Source organism: Pseudoliparis swirei, chromosome 5 (genome assembly GCF_029220125.1).
Source record: "Pseudoliparis swirei isolate HS2019 ecotype Mariana Trench chromosome 5, NWPU_hadal_v1, whole genome shotgun sequence".
NCBI classification, from domain to species: domain Eukaryota; kingdom Metazoa; phylum Chordata; class Actinopteri; order Perciformes; family Liparidae; genus Pseudoliparis; species Pseudoliparis swirei.
In genome coordinates this window covers 11,025,282-11,052,946 of record NC_079392.1, presented here as the reverse complement: position 1 = coordinate 11,052,946, position 27,665 = coordinate 11,025,282, and the positions used below count along the sequence as shown (strand labels likewise).

Below are 27,665 nucleotides of genomic sequence, written 5' to 3'. Positions count from 1 at the left end.
CTCACTTGTCACACACTTCTGTTTATTTGACCATAACTTGCAGTCGAGATCACTCAAAGTTGAGTCAGATAGGTATTGGATTTCGTCTTACTTGCAGACACTATTTCCCGGTGAACTACAAAACTTGAGTAAAAAGTACTTATTTATTCATCACTAACAGCAGCAAATTAATAAATAAATAAAAACATTCCACCACTGGCAGCATACACGAAAAAGAAAGTCATGTACCCCTAGAATCTACTCTATTTGATCATGAGTTTAAAAAAAAGTAATTTAGGGGTTTAGTTTTTGCCTTTTTAAGAAGAATTTGCCACATATTTCAAATGCAAGTGAAAATGAACCCCTTCCTCTCAACTTTAACGTAGGGCCTTTTCAACACAATCACATCTAATTTGAAGCAATATTTTTTTTCTGACAATGGAATTACCTTATGGTGGACACCTTCTTTTTTTTACGGAATGAATACATTTTTGGCCACTGGCAGAAAAATTTACAGCTGACAAAAGAACAGCCTGGTCATGGCTTAAAGGTTATTAATTTAAAAAAAATATTCATCTGACTTTTTCCTAGCTTGCCAGAGGAGCATAAAATGAACACATTACATAAATGGAAGCTTTTAAAATCCAGCACTCTTTGTATTTTGAAAGCAATCTCAATTCTTATTCATGTCAATGCCCTCCAAAAAAGATGTACAATAGACCGCAGAGCGTGAAGTATAGAGGAGGTTGCCTACGGTCAGTCGTTTGGGAAGAGAGACACGTTCGGACATCCAGTCCAGGCATTATAGCCCACAGCCTATGTGCTATTAACTTCTGTTCAAATTGAGTTTTTTTTTGATCAAGGCAGAGCCGAATAGTCATTTTACATTTGGAAAAAAACACTGAAAACTACAATAGTTTTATTACAGTTCTTGGTCTTAAATAGGTGCTGATTTTCTCTGGCCACGAGGTTGGCTCAGTCTTGAACCCTTTGATATTCAGCAGATTTGGAATCAACCCAGGACTTCCAGACTGCAGCCAGCCCTGACTGAAGGTTTTCTCAACACATAAATAATTGTGGAGTCTGGCTGAAGCTCAGCTCCATTCGTGACTGAAACTCACATGGAGTGAAAAATCACAGTGACACACACTTTACTTATCCGCATGGTAAGTGCTATAGATTTTAGTGTTAGCTTATTGATGAACTGACTAAAAATGAGTTATTATGCACTTTGCCAATTGCCTGTTAAGCAGAAACTCCACAGTACTCAATCAAGCTATGGCCAAGAGAACTACGCTTTAATCAATGGAGACTACAATTGAGAATGTTCCTTGGTATCAGATTGCTTGGCCTCCAGAAACTGCTAACTGTACAGAAAATAGAATCATGTGTGGAGAGACTGAGAGGGAAAGCAACTTATAGGACACACCGCTTTCTGTCCTCAAAGGTTTCGATGGCAGAAATGGAACGCTTCACGTCTTAAAAGATATAACGATTTGATAACTACCGATTATGACCGAGGTTTTTTCTCCACAGGAATGAAGAGGAGGAGCACACTGTGTCAGACCGTGGGGAGAAAACTGACTCATCAGTCTCACATTTAACACATAAGAAAGGTGTTTGTGTGTTTCTTAATTAAAGCTGCCAGGATTCTTCCTCAGAAGTGCTTGTCAGATGCTTTGGTACCCCCCCCCCCCACACACACACACACATCTTTCTGATGTTAGATTAAGGATAGCTATATGTCTGACCATATCTCTTCCAAACTGACAATCTGACATTTACGGCCATATTCTGCTGTGGCGAGCCAGCCAGGATGTCTCGTCTCGTCTCTTTCTTTTCTCCTTCTTTACATCACTATTTCTGTCACTTTTCACAAGGACAACCCAGTGCAATACCATAACCCCTCAGTCCCCACCCGCCCCTCCTCTCCACATGTTCCAGTTGTTTGTGTTCGTTTCCTTCATCAATCCAAAGATGCATATCACAAAGATTTGCGCTTGAATTTATCTGACACTGGTGAATGTGACGGGTCTATTTGCCCTAACGCCGTGATGGGAAGGTTTCCAGTGCATGAACCAATGAGAAATAAATGACACAAATAAAAGAAGTGAAGGCATTGTGATTTGCATTCCCAGACAAACGTTAAACCAGAAGAAGCGATGTCAACAACGCACCCTGCGCTGCCTCTAATTTGTCAAAGTGAAGCATCAGAGTCCTGATGCCAATGAGATGTGTAATATAGATCACACTAATGGCTGCGCAGTCTTCTGCAAAGACAAATTATCCACAGCAAACGAGTACATTTTCTAAAAAGCATTCCTGATATAGTCCTGACCTGATCCTCCCTCTAATCTATTCTTAATGTAAGGCTGTCCATTTTGGCAAATTGAGGGCTGTCCATTTTGGCAAATTGAGTTATCTCTATCGCATATTAGCAATTTGCACAACGGTAGGCATATTAAATGTGCTTGGGTCTTGTGTACGTGGGTGCGTTCTATATCAGGAGACTGTATAGCAGTGGCATTACAAATTAGATGGCTCAGTGGCACGGTGGTGCGATTACGACCACCAACAATTTGTCAATAAATGTCAGTTCCAGATGTCAGAATTTCATTGTAGCTTGAAATGTTTTTCCCATGCCTCATTACCAATCTGTTTTACATGAGGGGGAGCGTGCACATTTTCCTAACTGTCCCTGAAATGTTACACACAATGGTATTGCTTTACAATTTGTGTCACTTTTTAGTATACGCCTGTTGTCATTGTATGTGGCAGACAAATTTCCCCTTGGCGATTAATAAAGTATATATCGATCTATCTAAATCTATCTATCTATCTAGGCAAGGCTATTCAGCATGTGTGCCTCAGGTTGGTCTTTTTACGGCTGGAAGAGAGAAATAATACAGGGCAGTTGTGTACAAACCAGAAAGAGCTCAGTGTGCCTCTACAATGACCAGTAATGGAGGATTTGTCTCTTTTTCTATTCAGTAATAGATAATTTAATGATAAGACTCCATTCAGAGGTCAGTGAGGGGTTACCGTTGCCATGGCAACATTTGGCCAGCCTCTGGGACTCATTTCTACTCTTGCCCCATGACTAACGATAGGTGAAGGCACGATAACCCCATCACAGGTTATGTTGGTTCGTGTAGCACGCACGCACGCATGCATGCACGCACAATTGTAGCCCATTTGCTACAAATAAAAACAATACAGTAGTTCCTGTGCATTTAGGTTTTGTGTTACTAGCATTAGGAGGAATGGAAACAGAATCAACAAAGAGTTATCTGGGCAATATGATTGGCATCTTAAAATAAAATGTTCAACGTCAGGGAAACATTTCCCATCACATTTAACTAGATGTTTGAGCGCCGAGCATCATTGATGGAAACAGTCTGCCTCCTCTCGTCCTACCCGGGTACTGCACTCTGTCCTCTGGATATCACTGAGAGTGGAGTCGAGAGGACTGTAACCCTTACCCTCAACTTAATCTAAATCTTAAACACGCCCATACGCACACACAGACACACACTTGATTGGGAAGCTGATGGATAAAGTCTTCTCCCAAAAGGAACCACTTTTATGCGAAGGGAAAGGTTTTAAGTTCTTAAATCAAAGCAAGGGAGATGAAGACTCCACCTTGATGTTGAAGCGCAGCCTGACTAAAAGAACTGAGGTTGTAGAGATCAGTTGGAACAATCCTCTGTCTTTTATCATGTGTATTCATTCTGTGAGCCGGTATTTGAACTCTATTCTCATTCTCCTCTGCCTTTCATAACATTTCAGGATTTGTGTCAGGTATAAACCATTCCAGGTCAAAAATTGCAGATCTCTTTGATGGTGGAGTTCCATTCTCACTTAAGCACTTTAAATACATATTCTCGCTTAGCTTTGAAAAAAGAAAAGAAAAAACCCAAGCGAGTATATAAATGTAAAGTGCTTCACTTCAAATACACATATTTGGTATTCTCCTAAATATAAACAAAGCTCCTCACAACCTAGCCGCTTAAACCCCAAACCCCACGCCAAACTTACTGGCATTTCATCTATCTGCCTTGTTTATATCGGTATTACTTTTATTGTTTCTGTTTTGACCATGTACCTTGAGTACACACACAGACATACATACTGTAGCATACAGACATACATATATATATATCTATATCTATATATATATATAGATATAGATATATATATATATACGCATACATGCATGATATAAATGTACTGTATATATCAAATGCACACACACTCTGAGGTATAAATACAATGATTCCAGTTTAACATACATTAAATATGCTGTGTCATAAAAATCGCACTACATCTAATATTTAGCCGAAAAATTATCAAAATCAGAGCCGGGGAAAAATGATAATAATTTATATTTAACTGCGTTGGTCACGTTGACGTTGTGGGCGTATTTCAAACTCCGGCATGCGTCGGCAACTACTTCCGGTGGTCACGTAAGGTAGGCTTCTGACATAAACAGTGTAAACAAGGGTCGAAATCAGCCGTACAGTAACAGTCAGGGGTGGTGTGTGAACTCCGAACTGTTTGTACACTAGCCGCATGTTTTATCCAGGCCAACAGCGCGATTCTTTTTTCGCCATGTTTTCTTTTTTGTCCGTGTTGGCTCGAGCAGGATGTCTTCCCAGGGTGACATGGACCGGCTGCCGAAGGTCATTCTGGCTAACTTGACAACAACTTATTGCTGACGTTAGCCCACTTAAAAGTTGTATGAAATAAATAAAGACGTGTCGTTAACGTTAGCCACGCTCCGCTGCCGGTGACACCGTTTATCGGTCGGAAAAGGAAAAGCTAACGTAAAGCTAATCCAGTGTTTTAACTTGGTGCTATACTCTTTAACATTCTAGTTTTAATGGATTTAAAAGTGCCACACGCAAATGTCTTTAACCGTTTACCATTCAATATAGTCTTCCGGAAAATTCGGCATGAATGTCATCCAATAACAATGCATTATTTAATGAAAACAAAGTCAAAATTGATAATTTGCATGCTGGTGTTGGCCTTAGCTGTCAACTAGCTAACGCCATGCTAGCTCCGTTATCTTCCACCCGTCCTGCGGTAGTCGAGACTTTACACACGTTTAGATTAAACTGAAACAAGTGCACCTAATTCACAATGACGTTTTAATGAGACGCATGTCAACATCCAATCTGAGTTAATTGCTCGTGCCAAGTAAAGAGCACGTGCACTCCTAATCCCGGATTACCTGCAGCGCGTAAACCGTACTGCCATGTGGTGTAAAGTAGAGAAACACACATTTGAGACGTGGTGAAATCAGCAACGTTGTCTCCGACTGTAACGGTGGAGATGGGTATTTTCAGACCAGCAATTGTCCTCCAGTTTTTCATTATTTCGATGCTAATTATTGGCCTCACATGTGTCTCTTCCTGTGATATCTTCATGTTTCCGAGGTTATTGCACAAACCTGCTTTGAGGGGGGTCAACCCTCGTAGTGTGTGTTAGTTAGATTGAGATGTACAAGGAGTACGCCAAATGCCTTGACATACTGCACACTCCAATACTGTGATTGTTTGTCTTTTTCAGGATGGGGAATTTCACATCCTCCCCGGCTCTGTCCAGCACATCCTGTGTGCAGTATGTTAAGGTAAGTGGAGGCTTGAATCTGTTGGCTAATGCTTTGAATCTTTCTACAACCTATTTTTTTATTTAGTTTTACTGTTTGCATCTGATACATTTGGCATTCAAATCCGCAACCACCAGCATTCCTAAACGTTGCAGTCAACTGTGTTTCTTGGCTTCTTTCAGTTTATTCCAGTGTATTACCTTCAATTTTGAATGTCTCTTGTTAGTCAGAAATCCGTTATGAAGTGGACCCTCTCACTAAACATTAATCATGGGAACACTTCATATAAAAAGGCACGGTTAAGATCCCTTTCACCTCTTGCTTAGTAACTCGCTTGAGGCCTAGTCTGTTTCTGTGGTGTTCTGCTATTTAATAAATGTTTTTGCCTAAACTTTCAGGAGATGGTATCGCAGAACTGTGTTGTGATATTTTCCAAGACTACCTGTCCTTATTGCAAAATGGCCAAGAATGTGTTCAATGAAATTGGTGCCACCTACAAAGCGGTCGAACTGGATGAGCACAACGATGGGAGGGGAGTGCAAGAGGCCTTGGCTCAGATAACCGGTGCCAGAACGGTAAGAGCCTCCTTTTGGGATTTGAGTGATATGAATTTGAGAGAACTTTCGCAGTCTGTTTTTTCAGCCTCTACTTAAATAAGAATCAAAACATGCAGCTCGTTTATTTGAGCAACTCTGCATTTAAGTTACATTTAGATGAAGTGACTATAGGATTTGTTTGGACTGTAGCGAAGACTCTGGAATTTATCTTGACTCAATATAGCAGAATCTGAGTCAAGATAAAGCGGCATCTTTGTCAGACTATGGTCTTTAATGATGGAAAATATATAAATTTAATATAAATTGTTGTTGACTAATGATAATTTGAATACGACTTAAATTATATTATATTATAATATTTTTCTATAATAAAATATTGGTTGTCACAATCAAGTTTTTGTTGGCCTCGATCCGATTTCCATATCGAATCCGATACTTAAAATATGCTTCTCCCCAAGCTCGGGGCAGCTCCTTTAGAAACATGTTGAGGAAAGTTGACACGAATTATGACAATTGTAACCGATATTTATCATGGCAGCAAAAAATGTATTCATGTACAACACTGCACTAAACCTAATTTATTTTGTAAACACTATGTCATAACCTGATTTACTGTGTTTAGGTGCCGAGAGTCTTCATTAATGGCAAATGCATCGGGGGTGGCTCTGACACCAAACAACTCTATCAGCAGGGAAAGCTGCTGCCCCTGATCGAACAGTGTGCTCCCGGATCGGGCAGCGGACAGTTCGAGACGGCCAGATGACTAACCGTTCTCGGAGTTTTTTTCAATCCTGTATTTATGAAATGTTTGCTTGATCTCGTGCTGCAAGTCAAACATTGCCTGAGCATGTTATTTATTTGTCAAAGTCCATTTGGTACTTGATGTAAGGCTACTTAGTTTTACATGCAGGGGTGTACAGTATTCTTTTTAAAGCTGCCAACTTTTAAACAACATCTGTGGAACTACTTCTCATCTGCATGGTGGTGTTATTGAACAATATTACATTTATTTAAAAACATGATCACTCTCAGCATCATCAAACTGTGAACGTCGTTGGTTTGTGATTTATTGCCAGTTGGATAACGTACTCATTATTTGTGTCTTTCAAGATGAAATAAACTGGATATTTGTATGATTTGCACATTTTAATGCACATTTATTTTAACATTGCATAGTAATGAGAAATGTTCATTATTTGCATGAAATTACTATTTTTTTTATTAATCTGTTTTCAAAGCATCGCAATTTAATTTTCTTGATATTTGAGCAAAAGCTCTTTTTCTTTGATATCTGGAAAATGGTTGGTTTACTGGGGTCTGAGAATAATCTAATAGATCCTGATGCTGGTCAGTGTTATGAATGTAAAGATCAATGCAGGGTGTATAAAAAAACACAATTGTTTTATTATTGCCAAGAATGTTTTTATTAATAAATATGAATGAAAATCCACCGCCAGCCTTCCATGGCTTTGCGGTTTTACTGTAGTACTGCATTTGTCATACCCCGTCGTCTTAGGCGGGCGGGTGTTATATCTAGTTCACAAGAGGTCTACATTTAGATGATAATAGGTAATTCCCTCTTTTTGTTTCCTCTTTTAAAATGTCGATACGTGTATATTGCTAAAGAGATGTTTGTTGCCAATGTGTTTGAAGGAATGTATGTATATCTCTTTCTCCCCAACGGTATGCGCTGTGCAATAAAGCGCGTGCATCCCATATTGCTCACGTCGCACGGCAGCACGTCGAGGTTACTCCAGTGTTTCATTGAAATTAGCTTGACTAGCAGGCACTGCTAAGCTAGGACACTAGCACCTTGTGTATGTGCACCGTAGGTTGAACAAACAACATTGTAAACAATGGCCGGCAGCGCAGGAGAGTGGTGTCTGATGGAGAGTGACCCGGGCGTGTTCACGGAACTGATAAAGGGTTTCGGTGAGTGACCGGTTCTCTGAACGCGGTGCCAGCCGCTTATTCACTGCACCGAGGCTCACGGGCAGCGCAAGCTAACGTTAGCTAGCGGCTGTCAAGCTAACTGCAACTTCTACATGAGCTGTTGTTGCGTCTCCGACGCTGGATTCAGGAACATGCCACACAGATAAAACACAAATACTCCAGACGTTGTAGTGTAAATGACCACCCAAACGTTGCATCCTGTAAAGAATAAAAAAGTTTGACGTAATAATTGGGGAGCCCGAGCTAACTCAATTAGACGAGCTCACTAGCTAGCATTACTCAGCGTTCAAAACAACGGCGCGTGAATGGCATGTGTTGTGGTTCGCTCCGCAGACTAACGCGCCAGTGGGAACGTCGGCTCACTTCGTGGACGTTTTGTCAACCGCGTCTTTGTTGGACCTGACTTCAACATTTGCATTTACAAGTGTGGATACATAATTGTGTGCTGTCCTCGTCAGGTTGCAAAGGCGCCCAGGTTGAAGAAATATGGAGCATGGAGCCAGAGAACTTTGACAACTTGAAGTATGTTAATACCCGGAGCTTCATTACAATGAACGTCTTAAGACACTGTATGTGTATTTGACATGATTCTCCTCGGTTCCAGACCAGTTCATGGGCTGATTTTCCTGTTTAAGTGGCAGCCGGGCGAGGAGCCTGCAGGATCGATCGTTCAGGATTCAAGGCTCGACGAAATCTTCTTTGCAAAACAGGTAGACGTAGCTTTGTCATTTCACTATTTATATTATTTGTAATATTAGCAATAGCCTTTATTTTGCAGCTGTAGTATGAATAACATTCTGCCAACTTGGGTGTCACCATATGGTTCTGTGGAATTTGAAGACATGATCTATAGTTCAAAGTTCATAACAATGAGTTTTATAATAAATAGTTGTGCGTCTTTATTCAATGGCATTACTAAAACATTAAGCCCACAGCCCACAACAAAGTGCCAAGATGTTTCTCTTCACTCTGACATGTTTTCTTACATTATGAAAGGAAGATCTTTCTTGATCTGGACATGCGTATTAACACACGGACTTGCAGAAAACCGATAATTCATCAATCGTTACACCTTTTAGAGGTTTTAATATTTGAATGACTGTGGGTATAATGTGTGGGCTCTCTTAACAACTGTCCAACTCATTGAGTGTTTCATCTGTGTCTTTTCAGGTCATTAACAACGCCTGTGCCACCCAGGCAATAGTCAGCGTTCTGCTCAACTGCACCCACTCTGACATGCTGGTTGGAGACACGCTGACAGAGTTCAGAGAGTTTTCACAGAGTTTCGACGCTGCTGTACGTTTGTGGTATTTTTCTCTTGAATCCAAAAATAGATATATATAGATATATTTATTGAATACAATTAACCTTCCCTTTTTAACTTAAGCAATGCCAGTATTTGGCTTGTAACTCAAATACGTAATAATTGCTCCATGCATTAACAAAAACAAAGCTTTCCTTTTTGGACCATTGCACAACTCACGGTTATTGGACAGTTTCATCCTCTTACCTTGATGACAATGTTTTCTGTCCATTAAATGTTCAAAAGATCCAGGCAGGAGGGGTTTTTTTATGCTCAACTTCTTTGATTTAAAAAAAGTTCCATCTAGATCTGCTTCTTCTGCCTTGACTGAGATGCTTTGTGTTGTCTTTTATATATTTATTTGAGTCTAAACCAGTTTTAGAATGGCACCAATTAACGAAGCAGGAAACCAGGAGAGGACTCACTGCTCAGAAAAATCGGTATATTTTCTAAGCAAGCAAAATAGTAATATTTGTAAGATTTTGTAATTTTTTTATATAGACATTGAAACTCATTGCGAACAAATTGTATGCATGGCATGTGACTATAAAGGGGAATATATACTAATGTGTTCCTTGGAGCTTTTCATAATGCTGCTGCAATTTTGAAGAGTTATACAGTCAGCATTATAATCCTGCACCTCCCGCTCTCCTCAGATGAAAGGTTTGGCTCTTAGCAACTCCGAAGTGATCCGACAAGTTCACAACAGCTTTGCCAGGTAAGCTCCTCCTCACATCACATCCAGCGGGGGGGAAAAGTCTGTTTGATTGGCTTCATGCAATATATAGTCTGTAAAAAGTGAGTGGCCCAGTTTGTGAAACAAGCTAATGTGAGGCAGGGTCATTCGTTGGTCACCCACGAAAAGTTTTCAGTGCCTATTCTCTTAGAAACATTTAGTTTTTCGTCGCTCGTGGCATTTTCACTACCTGCTTAGTGATCCAATTTTTAATGGAACATTATGTACGTCACATAAATGTATTGACAGGAGTTATAGTTTTCTTGGATGAGAGTGCATTCCAACATCCCTACGTGTCTGATAGCCAAAACAACAGCATCTACAAGTGTCTGTGTGATCATGGTAATTATCTTTGATGTTGATCTTATAACTGTACTTGTTTTTTTTCTTCTCTTTTCAGACAGCAAATGTTTGAATTTGATGCCAAGTCGTCAGCAAAGGACGAAGACGCATTTCACTTTGTGAGCTATGTTCCGGTAAACGGGAGACTATACGAGCTGGATGGACTTCGAGAGGGTCCAATTGACCTGGGTAAGCAGAATAAAAGTCATTTTGTTATTTTTGTCTTATTGCTTTACGGTTTCAGAGCCAACGTTGGCAGTGATGTCACTCGTTGTGAGGTTCTCTAAAGCGCAGCTGAATTTTGACTCGTTGGCTCTGGCCCATTTTCCCCTAAAACGGACATTCTGTGCAGTTATTGTGTTTACGGATACCGGCAGTATTATTTGTCCCCGTCTGTGTTTTTCACCAGGTACATGCAACCAGGACGACTGGATCAGCGCAGTTCGCCCAGTGATCGAGAAAAGAATACAGAAGTAAATGTCTTTTGTTTTAATTCTCGCCAAGTCTTAGGTTAACCAGATGCTTTCGATCACTCTGATGTACATGCTTTTAATGAATCCCTTTATTACTTTATTTTAAGACAATGAGTAGTGAGACAATTAAGAGATAATTAATGGAAAGCAGTCGTGCAGAATTTATTTTTGCAGACAACTTCTGTCATCGGTCTCATTCAATTTAATTTGATAATTTATTTACTTATGAAGCAAAGATAGTACATTCTCTGTATATACTACAGATGTTAGATATCTGTATATAATACTTTACGACAGTGATTTTCTGATCAGTGCACCCTTCAACACTTATTAAAACTGTATTATTGCCCTCTTCAGATACAGTGAAGGAGAGATCCGATTCAACCTCATGGCCATTGTGTCTGACAGAAAGATGATATACGAGAGAAAAATCGCAGAGCTTCAGACCCAGCTTACTGAGGTGAGCTGAGTCCAGTGCAGACATGACAATGAATAATATATATCTTTTCCCATCTCTCAGTGAGGAGCCTGCATGTGAACTGCATGAGATGTCTGCACTTTTAACCCCCTTCTTTTCTTGAGCACATGGATATGTCCTCCAATTTATGAAATCTGACTTTTCTTTGAGACTCAATCCAGTATTCTGTTTGGGAAGTTTGTCACGTCATTTTTGTGCAGCAGTATTAAGGCAAATCATTGTCATATTCCGAGAACACAAACAAGATCCACGCTTACATCACTTTGACGAGTGCTTTTACATCACTAGCTGTCGGGTGTGATAGATATCCAGCCAATCCAGAGATGAGGATTGTAACCAATTAGATGTAGAGATACAATGGTGACTGGTACCGCCCACTTACTGTCAAAAAGAATAAGTAATTACTCACAAGCGAGATGTAAAAGTGCTCGTCAAAGTTAATTACACTTTTTTGATGTTTGATTTGCGTGCGCGTGGCTCTCAATTGCGCTCTCGGATTTTGACACTAATTTGCCTTCATACACCAAACACACACACACACACACATACATACTCACACTCAATGTGTCTAATACGATTAAGCCATTTACAATTAAATCTAGTGTAATGATGCAATCTATAATCTTTTTTCCCAAATGGAAGAAGTTTGAGGTCCATGAGATACAACTAAATATCAACAAGTACTCAAAACAGGAAGTCAGGGATTTCCAATAAGAACTCTGGGAATATTTATATATTGCATGAAGGCAAAAACCCAGATATGTTACCCCAAACAAAAAATTATTGCTTCACTGACCTGATTTTGGTTGAAGGGTATCTTGTTACACCTGACGCCAAACCCAGCGTCATTACCAAGTGTTGGTGGAAGTGTGCTCTCAGTCATGTTAAGGTATACCTGATCACACCCTGACCCCTGTCGGCATAACTGCAGCAACCTGGAGCATTTAACCACTAGAGGTCAGCAAACACAAGGCTTAACTTCCAGCATGCAACCATGTTAAAGGAGTCTAACATTTTTGCTGCCTTCTATTCACTATTGTCTTGTTTAGTTAATACAACTACACACACACACACACATATATATGTATATTGCGATCACACTCTGCAAGTGTCTTAACAATACCAATGCTCCCCCTCTTTGTGTTCCCAGGATGAACCGATGGACACGGACCAGAGCAGCACGTTTCTTAGCTCCATCCAGTCCGAGATTGCCAAGTACCAGCTCCTTATTGAAGAGGAAAATCAGAAACTTAAAAGATATAAGGTGGGTTTCTCAAGCAGCACATTCCCTACTTCTCCATGCTTTATTACATGACGTGACATGAATGCAGAAAAACGGTCCGTACGGCTAGTGTATTTTTCCTGTTGGGGGTGCGGGAGGGTGGGACTTTCGAGTAACCACAAGCACATCGTGAATGTCGAGGCTGTGCTTACTGCAGCCACCTCAGAATGTAAGAGGTATTTTTAATTTCACTCATGCCCAGTTTTCCTCCACTTGTGGGATCTATGTTTTTTTTCTTCTCCTTTTTTTCACAGATTGAAAACATTCGGCGAAAGCACAACTATCTTCCTTTCATCATGGAGCTACTGAAGACACTGGCAGAGTACCAACAGCTAATACCTTTGGTGGAGAAGGTACTTGCTATTCTTTCAGAGGCTTTCTTTATCATTACTTGACTTTGCATGCCTGTAAGACTTGAGTGGCTTGGCATTCTGAAGCATCGTCTGGTATTCCTCTTCATTATTTTAATGGGATCTCTTGTAGTTTTAAGCGACTCTCGTGGATGAATAATGGATGTCTTGGTTCAATGTCGACGTTCTCAAAAATGATCAACAAGCACAATAAAATTGCCATTACATTTCAGCTTCAGTGTTTACTCTGTCCACTAGAGGGCAATGTCTCACAAGCTTTAGATAGATTTTAATCAACTCCAGTAATTCAATTGAAATGCAAATGTTTATTTTGTTTTTGTTTTCTTCTCACCAGGCAAAGGAGAAACAGATTGCCAAAAAAGCCCAGGAGGCCAAGTAAACGACACAACAACAACAACACACTTCCAATAGAAAAGCCTCTAATCACACGCATCCAGAGCAACAGTCACCTTTCATCACTGAGACACATACAGATACTGTTCATCATCGGTCAAGTTCATGTTACTGGCCGTGGAGGGTCTGCAGCACTTCCTGACCGCGGTGAACCATCCAGACACTAAGAGCTGCACCGCAGGTGTAGCAGAGAGACTGTACGGCAAAATCCTCTCATTGTGTGTCCATCAGCTCGACTGCATGATAGAAGGAATGATGTGCTCAAAGCATGTTCTGTCTTATTTTCATAATAAAATGTCTAGATGTTTGTGAAGTTGTGCTTTTAATGTACTGAATTTAGATTAATAGCAGTTTGCTCTCTTTTTTTCTCTCAATGTTTTCAATTATTGACTCATTTGAAGTATTGTATTACATTTTTTTAAATCTAAATGCTCCCCACAGATGAATCCGTTCTGAAGTCAGACTTCGTGGTGGAGCTTTGTTGCCACCTACTGGTAAAACAGGAAGAATACAGGCTTTACAGTACATTACAAAAAGTCTGCTAAAGCTTTTTCTTCTTTTGTGTGTCCGATGTTAATGTATTAGTTCATGTGTTTGACGAGATAAATATGAAACCTTTTGAAATGATGTTGCTCTCTAATCCGTGCTCAACCTTTCGTCCCGATGAGTGCACGCCAAGTACTGCCAAGTACTTCATAAGTGCTTCGTTAAGAAACTACTGGAACACATTTCGTGACTTTTGAATATGTGACTGTACTGGACTAAGGAACAACACTCTGCTGATTTACGGGTATTTGAACACAACACTCGTCGAAAGGCCTGCGTAGTCTGACGTATCTGCAGTCTCATGACCGAAGTGGAACGTGGTCCTTTTTCTATTTTGGGCTTCTCTATTTACACACACACCTTAAGCATTTCTTGGATCTGGTCCCAGTAGTCTGTTGCCAAGATCCTTCATAGCAACAAATGGAAACCAACAGATTTTACTACCGCCTCAGAGCGAGACGGAACAGTGTGTGTCTGTTTTGTTATCAGGACCCGCGGATAAGAAAACAAGCATTCAGGGTGACTTTTCCGGTTCCGCAGGGTGTCCATGAATACTGTCACTGCCTTGCTGTCATCCCACACGGCGATTGTCACGTAATTTTGTTGCTATTTTTAACTTTTTTTTTTTTTACAAATATTCAGATGAGGTCACACAACTAATCTCAGACACTACAAAAAAAAGAATGACGTTTAAGAAAATCCCCACATAGCACGCGCACCTGAGTGTGTGTGTTGCGTTGGCTTCTACTTTGAAGGTCATGGGAAGTTTATTTGTACAGCTCATCACATCGAGGGCCTCGGAGGGCTTTGGAGGCCCGTATGAGCTGCAGTTCCACACCAGACGAGCAAAAAGTCCTCGACATAACACGAAGCCTGAAAATAATGTATATCATTTGTTTCTTCTGTTTTCTGCAAAGTTGTTTTGTAGTTTATTAAAATGTCAACAAAGTTGGAATTACTTGGTGTGGTTTGATTTTTTTACCAACAGTCCCAAGTATTCAAATTCACAATGACTGACTGACATTAAGTGTCTTCATGGACTGCTGTGCGCTAAATGCTGATGTTCCGCAGGTGTGATGATTACCCGGTTGACACCGTTGTGGTTTAGCATGTTCTCATGCTCACTTTATTGGTTTTGCCGTTATTTGGTCATAAACCAAAGTAGGGCAACATGACATTTCGATGTGATGGTGGCAGTACATGAACAATTGAGAGGTCACCAAAGGTAATGCAGCTTATTCTGAGGAGCATGTGGGCGTCTTTACTGGGTTTAATGACAGTCCACGCAACGGGTGTTTAGACAGTTCACTTTAAAAGCACAAATGTCAACCATGGTGGTGCTGGGAGAAAAAAATGACTGGTGGGGATCACCGTGGTCCGTAGTCCTAATCCTCTGGGGAATAACGAGAACATGTTGGGTATTTGGGATTATTTGCGTTCAAGATCCATTACTTTTAACCCGAAGGCCAGCGGAGCAAACGGTTTCCTAGCTGCTGGTGTAAAAATATAACCCGTTACGCCTCGACGGCGGGGCCACGGGCCCCCGAGGAGAGAGCCGGAGCTGTCGGCCTGCTCACACGCCGAGGGAGCCGAGCTGCGCAGACGTCAGCTGCTCAGAAAGGAATTCAATGTCCCCAGAAAATGAGGAATGTTGTTTTTGTTTTGCAAACGAACATCCAGCGCACTGTCTCCCAAAAACAAAACATGTTGGCATTCGGCATGTGGATGCGTCTGACCTTTTGTTGAACCACACATGCAAAGCGCGTATAGTTTTTGGAATTCTAAAGTCCTGGCTTTCTGAGTTTCAAAAATGCTTTAACAATAAACAAGATCGTTGATGACTGTCTGAGGCACACATTAGTCCTTAACAGGGAGTTAGGCATTTCATTGGTATACAGGACTGTCTCAGAAAATTAGAATATTGTGATAAAGTTCTTTATTTTCTGTAATGCAATTTAAAAAACAAAAATGTCATGCATTCTGGATTCATTTCAAATCAACTGAAATATTGCAAGCCTTTTATTCTTTTAATATTGCTGATTATGGCTTACAGCTTAAGAAAACTCTAAAATCCTATCTCATAAAATTTTAATATTTCCTCAGACCAAGTAAAAAAAAAGATTTATAACAGCTGAGTGTTTGTCAAGGCTCAGGAAACCCTTGCAGGTGTTTCGAGTTAATTAGACAATTCAAGTGATTTGTTTAATACCCTACTAGTATACTTTTTCATGATATTCTAATATTTAGAGATAGGATATTTGAGTTTTCTTAAGCTGTAAGCCATAATCAGCAATATTAAAATAATAAAAGGCTTGCAATATTTCAGTTGATTTGTAATGAATCCAGAATGCATGACATTTTTGTTTTTTTAATTGCTTTACAGAAAATAAAGAACTTCATCACAATATTCTAATTTTCTGAGACAGTCCTGTATATTCATTCAGCACTTTTGTTATATAAATGAGTTCAGACCTCTTGACTTTTTACTTTGTTTTTTACTTGCAGCATTTCGCTAATATTGTTTAAACTATGTTTCTCCCACATCAACCTACACGCTACCCCACGGTGACAAAGCCCCAACTGGATTTTAGAAATGTTTGCAATCAAATAATAATTTATTTTAAACGTGGCCCTCAGGCTCCTCCCATTTATCGTGATGACCTCTGAGGCTTCCCTCCACCTTGATTGGAGTCCTCCGTGGGTTAATTAGACCGAGGGGACGTGGTTGTGAAAGGCGCACACCTGTTCATTTAAAGACTAAGATGGTGACCAGTTGATGAGTTAAAAAGAGAGTGAGTATTGGACTTGAAGTTTGCCAGGTGGCCCATAAACATGACTCCAAATGAACACTCATGGGGTTCCGTATCTGCAGGATGTGTAAATGAGCAACTGTGTGGAAACAACTGACGTGTCATCTCAACTGAAGAGGTTTTCTGTTTAAACTGGTTTCCGCTGCTGCGTCTGTCGACGCAGGTTTTACGTAAATGACCAGTTCAGTATTGACTTACCAGTAATGGAGATATTTGACCAGTACATTAGGAGTAAACTAGAGCATGAGATGTGGGTGAAGCTTTCCATATCGATTAAGGTCCCCGAGCTTAAACGACTTTAGTTCCACACACTGTTTCCAAGTCAACAACTTTTTGACATCTTTGCATTTAATTCAGATACATATTTTATTTCTTGAGCAGTCCAGCTGCCTGTCGACTTAATGTCACATTCAACGTATGCAATATATCTACAACGCGTAACAAGTGTCCCAGTAGCGTTGGGCCCAATACAAATTGTGAATCGTATCCGAAAAAAAGTACAAATTGCACTTTTTGTGTAAACAGATGCAAAGCAAATCCAAAAGAGCAACATGGCAGTTACAACCACTTAGTGGCAGCTGTGCAAAGTCTTCAAGTGGATGCCGGCACGTAAATACATTCCAACGGCATCGTCGGCAAAGTGGAAAGTGTTACGACAGTCAGCTCTGCTTTGAATGCGGTTGCACTTCGACAGAATCTTTCGCCAACGCATCATTTCCCAAAATGTTAACACAGCGGGGGTAAAGTGCAGGTAATGGCCCTGTGAGGGAAATGTAACAATAATCCCATCTGGTAGAAACGCTCCTGTGCACCGCCTAGGGCAGCGTGTCGCATCCCGATGGGCTCTCAGCACGACGGACTTAAAAAAACACGGCTCCGCTTTGGCATTATTCATTGTTTACGCTGAGCGTTTGCATTTTTGAGGTCTATTATCCCAAGGCGGTGCTCGGGATGAACATCATCAGCGGTCTATTCACACGGTAGCAGCGGTAAACAAATGACTTCGGGAGTGGGGGGGGAGGGGGTTTAGTTTGACTAGGACTTAATGCGCTTGCCCTCTCCCCTGGCAACGGCACACAGTTCCTTGTAGAGGTCGGAGTCGATAAATCTGGGGTAGGAGTTGTTCTCCATCAGGCTGTAGACTTTCCTCTGGGCGGCCAGGAAGCTGGTCGCGGTGGGCTCGAGGAGGTTCTGGTAGATGGCGTTCTTTGTGTGGAAATCCAGGTTTATCTGTGACCCAAAGAAACAACCATTGTGAGCCTCGGACTTTTGAAGGTAATGAATTCTGATTTGGAAAATTTAATTAAAGCGATCCAACAACTTGTTTGTGTCTTGTATTCAATGGCAGCTGTTACCTCTTTGGGAGCTTCGTCTTTAATGAACTCCTCGTGCATCCCGGCGGCCTTGGACGCCAGCTCTTTGTGCGACGTGATGTTCCTGAAATCCTCGCAGGCCAACCAAAACTCAATGTTCTCCTCGCAAAACTCCGACTTCAGAAAGATACGGAACACAGTTTTTCCATCTGCGGGAGGAACGACGAGAGGAAGTGTTCAAGAAAAAGGTGGGTCATATGAGCCACGCCATGCGCATTAATGTAAGGACACGTGCGTGATAAAGCCATTACGGCTTTCATTTAATGAGGCCAATAAAGGGCCTTCGTTTAGCGCACGGTTACCGGGCAACCTTTGAGACCCTTTTATGTACTTATGTGCCAATAGTGCGGTGAATAATGCTTACATTTATGACTGAGTAGTTTGTCAAGTGACTGCGCCCATTGCTGCACGTCATCAGCAGTCGGCCTGAGGGGAGAAGATATGGAATGGAATGTATGAGAAAAGTACAGGAAGAAGAATACATCTTTAATTTGATGAAAAAGATACATTTTTGTAAACACTATTGAAATTCATTTGAATTCACATTACATGGCATTTCATTTAGAGTTAAATCATTTATTTTAGACTTAAAATTACAGTGATCTGATCTGGTTTTATTTAGTCTTAAAACACATAAAACATATGAAATGCCAAAACTAGACAATAAATGAGACAGAAATGAAGTCATATCAACAAAACCTCATTTATGGTAATATACAATTGAATTATACATTTACAACTGAATAAACATGAAGCACAAACAACATGATCTGCAGAAGTATGTCAAAATCCTCAAAATAAAGAGGTCTTACCTGTAAGATCTGTTTTTCTTGAGATGTAATACCAAATGGGAAGTGTTTTTATTCAAGAAAAATCCTATTCTGTTCCTCCAGTTTTTACTCCTGGAAAAAGGAAATCACATATTAGAGTGGTGGCAGTGTAATTCTTAGCAACATCTTTTTAACAAGGTCATCATAACCTGCATCCTTCTAATTAAACAACAACTCACTTCATCTCCTTCCTCTCCGTGTACAGTTCCGCGGGTGTCCTACAGTCAGTGAATGCCATGATTCTGGATGCCACACGAGTAAAGTTCCCTCTCATAGTTCAATCTCCTCTCCTCCCGCTTCAACTTCTCAGGCAACTTTATAGTTTCCCTCTCGGACCAAGATCGGGAGTGTGACAGGAGCGGGGAGGCGGGCCTCAACATTATTGGCTCTTGCTGTGTAAACAGTGACTTACCCTTATGAGTCTCAGGGCCCGAGGCATTGGTAGGTTGTTCTCTTCGTTCTTTTCAACGTATCCTGCGGGCCTCCATTTTTAAGTGAAAGGTCACAATGTGACGTACATTGCAGACTCGATGTCCTTTTCCTTAAAATAGAGTTATGGCCAGGGTCATTGGAACTTTTCTCTAGTGTTGTTCTTTCTTTCGTCTTTTACATGTTAAGAGCATTTAGCAAAATCGCAGAAGCTCTGATATGTATCCCTAATAATTCTACTATACTCTTACTTTCCACTTATTTTACCATTTGAAAACAAAGTATACTCTGAAGGGAAAGAACTACAAAAACACAGCACCCGCCACATGCACGTTCAAAAGGCACGTTCAGCCTTGCACGTGCCTTTTCTGTCTTCCATGCGGATGTCGACATTGATTCATACTTTGTTTTGCAACACTACTTACAGTGATGCTATTCAATGAATTGCTCACACAGGGTGTGGATGTGATGTTGAAATACAGTGTGTCAGGTTGTCATAAAAATGATGATGCAATATCCTCTTGCCTCGACGGGTTTAAAAAAAAGAAAACAACTGAACTGCAGAACACTGAGACGTGTCAGGATATCAAGGTACACCTGTGTGAATGTGATTGTGAAGAACAAAACAGCTGCTACTTCTCAGCTGACGTCTGTGCTCTGTCGGAAATCTTCCCGTCGCTGACAGGCTGTCGAGAGGTAGTTTGATGTAACCCAGACATCTGAGAAATGTAACTGTCAACCAGTTCCAACTCGGCTCCAACCTTGATACGTAGCCTAAATGTATTTCGGCTGGGTGGTTGAAGCAGCATTTTTCGGCCACTCGAGGGCTGGTGGGACTGAAAATACACACATAAGGCTCTTGGTTTGGCAAATGGAGACAAGAAAACATCACAAGTTTACTATTTTGTCCAAGTGTCCAAACGTAAGTCCAATATTCCTCTCTCATCTTGGTTGTTGTTTGGTCACAGCCGCGAGCTAACGTGGCCACACAGCGCACAGCTAACCGTGTATGGGAACCCGCTGAGAGCACCCAAGTGGAAGGCCAGTTCGTCGGGCCCTGAGAGGACCGTCAACTGACATGGCAGACGCACCTCTCGGCTTCACGACGGAACCCTTTGGGACTCAGGAAGACTGTTGTGTACTAGCAAGCGCAATGAAGAGTCAATGGATGCTGAGGTGTTCATTCCACAACCGACCATGATGCAGCTCAAGAACAAAGACCAGATGTGTCTACACTCCACGGCTTGACTACAGAGAAAATAGTTTAAAAAACTACAACAACCATTGTTCATTGACAGAAGTGATGTCGTTATTTGTTGGCGAGGTTAATATCCAGGACTGAAACGGATAGGCTAGCTAAAGGTTAGCATAGCTGACAGTTCGAGAGCTGTGACCTGCCATCATTATAGTTAAGGGACTCCAATTTTGGTCACTGACTTTGTCTGCTCATTCTTTTTGGAGTATTGATTACTTTGTTAATCTAATTTCTTGTTTTGTTGTGTTGTTAAAAACAGCTGCCAAAAAGAGAATAATTTAATAACTTAATTTGCAGGCAAAAAACAACAACAAAATGAGGAAGAAGACTCACTGAAGGTTCATCACGACACGACTCCTGTCACTTTGATCTATTTTCCAATAATCTCTGTAATTAATCCTGTGTCACCAGGCCACTGATATCACATAACTACAACCAATCTTTTGGCTGTAGAGGTTTGCCAGGTCTTCAGGGTCAAAATAAATAACTGTCATGAACCAGTTCACATTGATTAAAGCACATGAGGTGATTACAGTCTAATTACTTAAACAGCTAGATCGCCATGTGCAGACCGGCGCTTATTACACATGTGTGTCAAATGAATCAAATGTGTAATTGTGGTACATCTGAGACCTGCACGTCCACTTTTTGTGCCAAGTAGATGAGTAAGCCACATCATTCCCCCTTTGTTTGCTTTCCATTGCAGGTACAATTTGTCAGCATGGTGATTAGCACATACAGTCTTTGTTATGTGTTCTTTTGCAACATTTCACAAACAAAAGGGCACAAATTAAGACATTTTAAAATGTGACAAATGCATGCTCTGGTTGGTTGAGCACTGTGCAGATCACCTGAACACTGTTTTTGAAATCATTTCCTGTCAGTCTCTGCTTGAGAAACGGGATTACCATTTAAGCACTGGGACGTCCTTATTCTGGGAACAAAGTAGTTTGACCTCCACATCATATCCCAGAATAACTAAAAGGGCTTTTATTATTTCACGAATAGGACACTGTAAAGCATAATAACACATTTGTTCTAGATTATCTTTGCCATAATGCATGTGCGTCACCTGCCGTGTCCTGTTGTGTTTATCACTGGCCTCCCTCTCTCTCTCTCTCTCTCTCGGTCGCACCAGAACAGAGCTCTGCTGGGTGAAAACATGGCGTTCACCGCCGTGTGTTTATGATGATGTGCAGACTGTGTGTAAGCAGCCGTCTGTTTAGAAGTGGATGAAGAGCAGAGCCAAGTTTCCACTGAGGCACGAGGTCTGTCCAGAGGGTTTTACGCAGAATGTGATTCCAGCACTGGCTTGCAGAGTTGTGGATCAGAAAGCTCTCTCTCTCTCTCTCTCTCTCTCTCTCTCGACTTCTGTTTAGCAGCTACCGGCACCACGAACAAGTGCCTGAAGTAAAAGGTGGACACATATAAAGGATGGCAAGAGCATAGAGGACATGTCTGCAAGGCACTCAGTAAACCGCCACAGCTCCTCTGTGTGTGCACTACAGACTGAATAACATGCCACTATGAACCACCATGGCTGCTGCGCATGCACTCAGCCCAAAACAATTAAGGATTTTTTCTGGACACAAATGTATGCATGTTAAAAATACAGTATATTAATACAGCAATAATTATATACAATCACTGCTGTCCTGTACTCAGCACGTGACGACGATTCCCGAGGACAAGAGAAATTCACTTGCACTACGCTAAAGCCACATTTGGACTCGAAGTACGTGCAACAAGTCTCGTGACTGAATTATCAAATGTGTTTCTTCCTGTTGTAAATACCAGATACCGAAAATACAAGCACACTACACCTTAAAATCCTTTAAGTTAAAACAACCTAAGAAGGAACACAGCTTCTTTGTATGAACCTCTCACAACTCCTTTCCTCACAAAGACTATAAGACGTGGTCAGAGTCATTGCTTCATTGCAAAGGGTCACAAGCCAAAAAAAGGCAGGGCATCAATGGCCCATGAAGTAGTTCCTGAATGTGTTTAGCCGAGCTTAACACAATCGTTTGACTTCAGTAAGCACACCAGAACATCCACACCGAGAGACAAGCAGAATATTACTACAAATACACAGACAAGAAAACAAAGTTGGGTGTGTGTGTGACTTTAAAGGATGCCAAATACTTGTTAATATACACGTTAATATTTGTCTTAAATTTTTTTACATTTATTAATTATTTTTAATTATAAGACAAAAGACAATAGATAGACATAACACCTAGAGGACGACAACACAGTGCAGACGACAAAACATCATAAAGTCAGAGTATTAGAGAATGGTGTGTGTGTGTGTGTGTGTGGGTGTGTGTGTGTGTGCGTGTGTGTATCTGAGCCTTTTTGAAATCAAAGAAGAAAAAAAAATAGATGAGGGCAGATTGATATGTTTGTGTGTATGCATGTACGTGGAATTTAATTGGCTTTCAGGCAAGGGAAAATAAAAAATAAAAATTAGGATTAATTAATTAATCAATAAGATGGGTGGTGTCATGTTTGTAAAAACATTGTGAATAATGACCAGATGTAGTGGTGTTCTGTTGTGTTGTAAATGATAGATGATGTTAGTTTTTCTATTTAAATATATTCTGTCAGTAAATTTCTCCAGTGTGTGATACAGTATGTGTGTAATTTTAAGGATTAAAGTTTAACTATATTTGTCTTCAAATAGCCTGATATTATTTGGATTTTTGGGAATCTTTTATAATGAATTGATTCGGCAAACATGTTTAGCAATAGAAGAAAGCAGGCATTCAATTGTAATTAATTCAAACTTTTTATAGAGGGAGACAACTACAACTCCAAGGAGAACACGCCAAACAAACTAGGCCAATGTCATTATAAAGTTGTTCAGTATTTGTTCAACTGTTTTTTCTTTTCTTTTTTTACCATTTCCTCCTTGTTTAAAATGTTAACACAATGAATTCATACTATTATAATGTAATTGTATTGTAAGTATGTACCTTGAACATACTGTGAATGTTGATACCTGCCTGCAGTGGTGAAAGGTTGTGTTGTGAGCTTGATTTCCTGTATCTTACACTGTTGGGCAGGTTAGGACAAGAGCTGAAGGAGCTTTCTTCTGCCACGGATTCATCCTGAGATGGCAACACATTTCCTTAGTGACTGACATTATGTCGGGGTGTGTCGGCGTTACAGCGGGCAAGTGATGGGGGTCAAAGCACATAGACACTACACATCCTTACTTATTAATATGTTCTTTTTAGAATGATCAAACAACCATAATGCTGCTTACAGCGGTAAAACAGACGTTGGATTAAGAAACACACAGAAAACAAAATACAAGAGGATATTATATTCAGAACCAGTCAAATTGACACCAATAAAATGCAATTCCAAGAAACACAGAAACATTCCTAAATTAATGCAAAACAAGCCAGTAGTCAGTCCAGAAATGTAACGACAACAGACACAGGCAGCCTAAGGGACAATGGACGCCCTGTGCCGTGCAGCATCTATAACTGTTCACTGTCCTATTTTTATCTTTAATTGTAATGTGGTTAAAGAGATAGCTTGACATTTTGGGACATCCATTAACCCGCTTTCTGATGCCAAACTCACATCCGTCTCTTAAAGCTGCAGTGTGGAGGATCTGGCGGCATCTAGTGGTGAGACGGCAGATTGCAACAACTATAACGTGTTCTATGTGTCAAGCAAAAAAACAGACACATGCTCCTTTTTATCGGAGTTAACGTGTCCATCTTTCAATTTCCTCTCATCAGATAAACAACACAGATTTAGCCGAAGTAAACGTGCTCCAGCTTTACATTTTTCCATCCGTTAAAGAGATTGTTTGCACGTCTTTCATAATAGATTTAATGTTATGAGTAGGCTACAATTATGAGAACAATGAGAATATTCTGGCAGCCTCATGTGGGTCAAGGTGTACTGCAGATAAAAACATTAAATGATGACATCATTCTGAAAATGTATGAGATGACCCAAATAAAATCTCCTGCGATTGACCTGTGGGTCATGACGCAGTCTTTTGAAATAACTGGTTCTAGACAACATAGCCGTATGAGAAGGCAGTGTTTCAGAGACACAGTGATGGCCAGGAGGACAAGGAGACACCACAAAACTCACTCATAATATTTCAGGTTTGATTCTATGTCTTCATGGCTTCATGTGGACATTTCAAATGGATCTGTTTTTGTCGATATCAGATAGATAGATAGATAGGTATATACTTTATTAATCCCCAAGGGGAAATTTGTCAAAAGTACTGCCGGCTGTCAGTCATTATGTGGGTTATAATTAGGCATGTCTAAGTAAGGGCATTAAGTAGCTTATTTCTTTCCACGAGGCATTCATCGTGTGCTGATGACAGCTGCTCATTTAGCTGAAGACACTCTCAGCGCTACCGAGCCGCTTCCTGACCTTTTTCTTTGGCTTCCCTCCTCGTGGCTCCAGCCCGTTGAAATATATATTAGCAAAGTGTCTCATTCAGAACCATCAGCTGCCACAGTTACTGTAAATTGGATTTGGGTACATAAAAAAAAGAAAGAAGAAGTGGAAACATGATTCATTAATTTTCCTCTCCCCCCTATCGAACAGCCGACGATATGGCCAAAAATGTGCAAAACCTGAAAAACGTAGAGGGAATCCTGTGCAAACCAAATTATGTACCCATCAAATGTCTCTTGTAATGGCGTGTTTTAAAATATATGATGTAAAGTTTCAGAGGTTTCGAAGCTTCACTGCCAAATGGCATTAATTGGGATAGAAGAAATTTGTGTAACTCAAATACCAAGTGTCCCGATTTCATTGACCTTGTGGCGTATATGTTTTCATGGAGAACTGGAACTATCTGCCTGAGCTCGTTTTGGCATGAAAGGCCTGATGGGGCCAATATTGCACAATGATGAATTCCAACCCTGTAAAGGTGTTTGTGTGGTGTGTGTGTGTGTGTGTGTTTACTGTCACGGGAAATCGACACAGACAAACCACTCCCTTTTAATAGAAGCTGACTGCACAATGCCCAACGCATGAGGACTGGGTGATGCGTTGTGTAGATGCAGGCCACGCCCTGCCAGTAATGTAGATTCACACATGTATGCCCAGCGAATGTAAGGACACACGACAGATTTAGGCTCGACAAAGCGTTTACACCCACGTGAAGCGTTGCCCCGGCCCATTCTCATTACCAGGACATCACATAGCGGCACACTTAGCATCTGTATGAGACGCACCTTACTTTGAGCCCCATCGTGACGTTTATCCAAAACTTAACGACATCATTTTGTGATCAATCAAGCAAGTGTTTTTCTTTGCATTCACAACGTATCGGACGAGTTGGTACGTGACACCCTGGGATGTGTTTGTTGTCTCTGTTTTTTTATTTGTTAATCCAATTTTGCCTCCACAGCCCGGCCAACAGTTTACCCATAAATCAAGCACATAATTAAGTTGACACGGTGGGAAATCAATCACAGATTGCACCTGCTCGACAGTGAATTACCCGCAGCAGTGTTGACTGCTAATAGCGGAGCGAGCAGACACATTGAGAACAATTATCGTTGTGATGGTGACGAGGGTCGCCGCTTTCTTACCTGCTGTTGAAGAGTCTGACGAACATTTTAAATCAGAAATACTTCATGGGTTCATTGCAACAACAAATGATCGACTAGCGAGTGCAAACACACCTTCTACACAAGAAGGTGTGTTTTTATTTGGAATGCCCCCATCTGCCCACTCCTAAGTCCTAACTATCTGGTGGAATTTTTCCAATTATTCCCTGATCGAAGAAAAATATGTGAAATGGTAAAGACATCTTTACATTGGAGGCGGCGAGTAATTTGTATTAAAATGAATGCATTTTTGTATCACCTTTTCACATACTTATTATATTGCTGACATGGCTGTTTTACACACTTCAATGTTCATTTCTGTTGAAACATGTTTCTATAAACTACTCGTGTTTTTTTAGAAGTATAACCCGTGTGGACGACCTCCACGTCACATTTCCCGATGCAGTTTGTGACAAACAAATTTTCTTTCAATTATTTCATTCAATTATTTGGAATTGTGGCTAACAGATGGTATGGCCTTTATTAAACCTTTTTACACAAATGAAACTAAGGAAAACACACTTAAAATAGGCCATATACTCTGTTCCCATTGCCAGTATGATTTTGTTATTGTTTAATTATATGCTGTGTCACATTAGGGTTAGTAAACAGTGAAAATGTCACTTATTCTTTTGATATTCAAACCAGTGGAAAGACGAGCAAAGACCGTTCGGGTTTTATTTAGTTTCTGTTGAGCGACCAGCGAGATACAAATGATCTTGTCCGACTAAAGACTGGTAGATTTGAGGAGTGCTTGTCAATTGTATGTTTTTACGGTAATACGTTACAATAATTTTCCAAATTCCTGTTGATTTTGTGTTAGTACTGTGTTCAATTACTTTTTTGTGTCTACTTTTAAGAGAAAAACCTCTTTGTTCACAATGACTCATTAAGAAACTGGAAGTCCAGGCCTTCCTGTTTCTAAAACAGCAGACATCACACATGTGAGAATAAAAACAAAAACTGCAAGCCACCCAATATTCATAGTTGGAGATCACAGGGTTCATCTTGATTTTGATGCAATTTTGTATTAAAAAAATATATATTTGAAATTTAAAGCAAGCTTTTGCTGGGGAGTATCATCATATATACCTGCACTCACTTTCTCATTTTAAAAGTTCACGTTCTTCTAAAGTAAAATTCAGAAAATATTTGAATATTAGAGACCAGGAGCTCTATTCATGAATATCGTCCTATATTTATATATATATACTTTGTCACTCCGTATGATGGAGTGTTAGCTCTTGTCAACAACGGCACTGTATTGCTTCTCTACAAAAATGAACATAAGTCTTCGGCTCACCAGAACTTGGCACAGCCGGTATGTTTCCATGC

The 27,665-nt window shown here is 40.5% G+C and overlaps 3 protein-coding genes across 4 annotated transcripts; 2 read left to right on the top strand and 1 right to left on the bottom strand.

Moving 5' to 3' along the window:
* The first annotated feature begins 4,477 nt into the window (after nucleotides 1-4,477).
* Nucleotides 4,478-7,292, top strand: glrx2 (glutaredoxin 2). Of its 2 annotated transcripts, none has more exons than XM_056414905.1 (4): nucleotides 4,478-4,661; nucleotides 5,554-5,614; nucleotides 5,992-6,168; nucleotides 6,773-7,292. In XM_056414905.1, exons 1-4 carry the CDS (start codon nucleotides 4,552-4,554, stop codon nucleotides 6,911-6,913), a joined length of 489 nt encoding a protein of 162 aa, XP_056270880.1. In that variant the 5' UTR covers nucleotides 4,478-4,551; the 3' UTR covers nucleotides 6,914-7,292. The 2 variants fall into 2 exon arrangements, with proteins under 2 accessions (XP_056270880.1, XP_056270881.1); XM_056414906.1 differs by lacking the exon at nucleotides 4,478-4,661 and adding an exon at nucleotides 4,668-5,420.
* Nucleotides 7,293-7,383: 91 nt separating this feature from the next.
* On the top strand, nucleotides 7,384-13,788 carry uchl5 (ubiquitin carboxyl-terminal hydrolase L5). The gene is made up of 11 exons (XM_056414903.1): nucleotides 7,384-8,082; nucleotides 8,562-8,625; nucleotides 8,708-8,813; nucleotides 9,274-9,399; nucleotides 10,063-10,124; nucleotides 10,543-10,673; nucleotides 10,894-10,957; nucleotides 11,315-11,417; nucleotides 12,586-12,699; nucleotides 12,972-13,070; nucleotides 13,423-13,788. Exons 1-11 carry the CDS (start codon nucleotides 8,007-8,009, stop codon nucleotides 13,465-13,467), a joined length of 990 nt encoding a protein of 329 aa, XP_056270878.1. The 5' UTR covers nucleotides 7,384-8,006; the 3' UTR covers nucleotides 13,468-13,788.
* A 3,377-nt stretch (nucleotides 13,789-17,165) lies between these two features.
* rgs2 (regulator of G protein signaling 2) lies at nucleotides 17,166-19,314 on the bottom strand. The gene is made up of 5 exons (XM_056414797.1): nucleotides 19,220-19,314; nucleotides 19,023-19,112; nucleotides 18,575-18,636; nucleotides 18,193-18,359; nucleotides 17,166-18,067 (listed from the first exon to the last, which is right to left on the bottom strand). Exons 1-5 carry the CDS (start codon nucleotides 19,312-19,314, stop codon nucleotides 17,873-17,875), a joined length of 609 nt encoding a protein of 202 aa, XP_056270772.1. The 3' UTR covers nucleotides 17,166-17,872.
* Nucleotides 19,315-27,665: the final 8,351 nt, after the last annotated feature.

Coding starts and splice junctions, on each gene's coding strand:
- glrx2 (XM_056414905.1), top strand. CDS start 4,552: ATGTTTTATCCAGGCCAACAGCGCGATTCTTTTTTCGCCATGTTTTCT. Junction 4,662..5,553: donor ACATGGACCGGCTGCCGAAG/GTCATTCTGGCT, acceptor TGTCTTTTTCAG/GATGGGGAATTTCACATCCT. Junction 6,169..6,772: donor AGATAACCGGTGCCAGAACG/GTAAGAGCCTCC, acceptor TACTGTGTTTAG/GTGCCGAGAGTCTTCATTAA.
- uchl5 (XM_056414903.1), top strand. CDS start 8,007: ATGGCCGGCAGCGCAGGAGAGTGGTGTCTGATGGAGAGTGACCCGGGC. Junction 8,814..9,273: donor AAATCTTCTTTGCAAAACAG/GTAGACGTAGCT, acceptor GTGTCTTTTCAG/GTCATTAACAACGCCTGTGC. Junction 9,400..10,062: donor CACAGAGTTTCGACGCTGCT/GTACGTTTGTGG, acceptor CGCTCTCCTCAG/ATGAAAGGTTTGGCTCTTAG.
- rgs2 (XM_056414797.1), bottom strand. CDS start 19,314: ATGAGAGGGAACTTTACTCGTGTGGCATCCAGAATCATGGCATTCACT. Junction 18,360..18,574: donor CAAACTACTCAGTCATAAAT/GTAAGCATTATT, acceptor TTCCTCCCGCAG/ATGGAAAAACTGTGTTCCGT. Junction 18,068..18,192: donor AAGACGAAGCTCCCAAAGAG/GTAACAGCTGCC, acceptor TTTGGGTCACAG/ATAAACCTGGATTTCCACAC.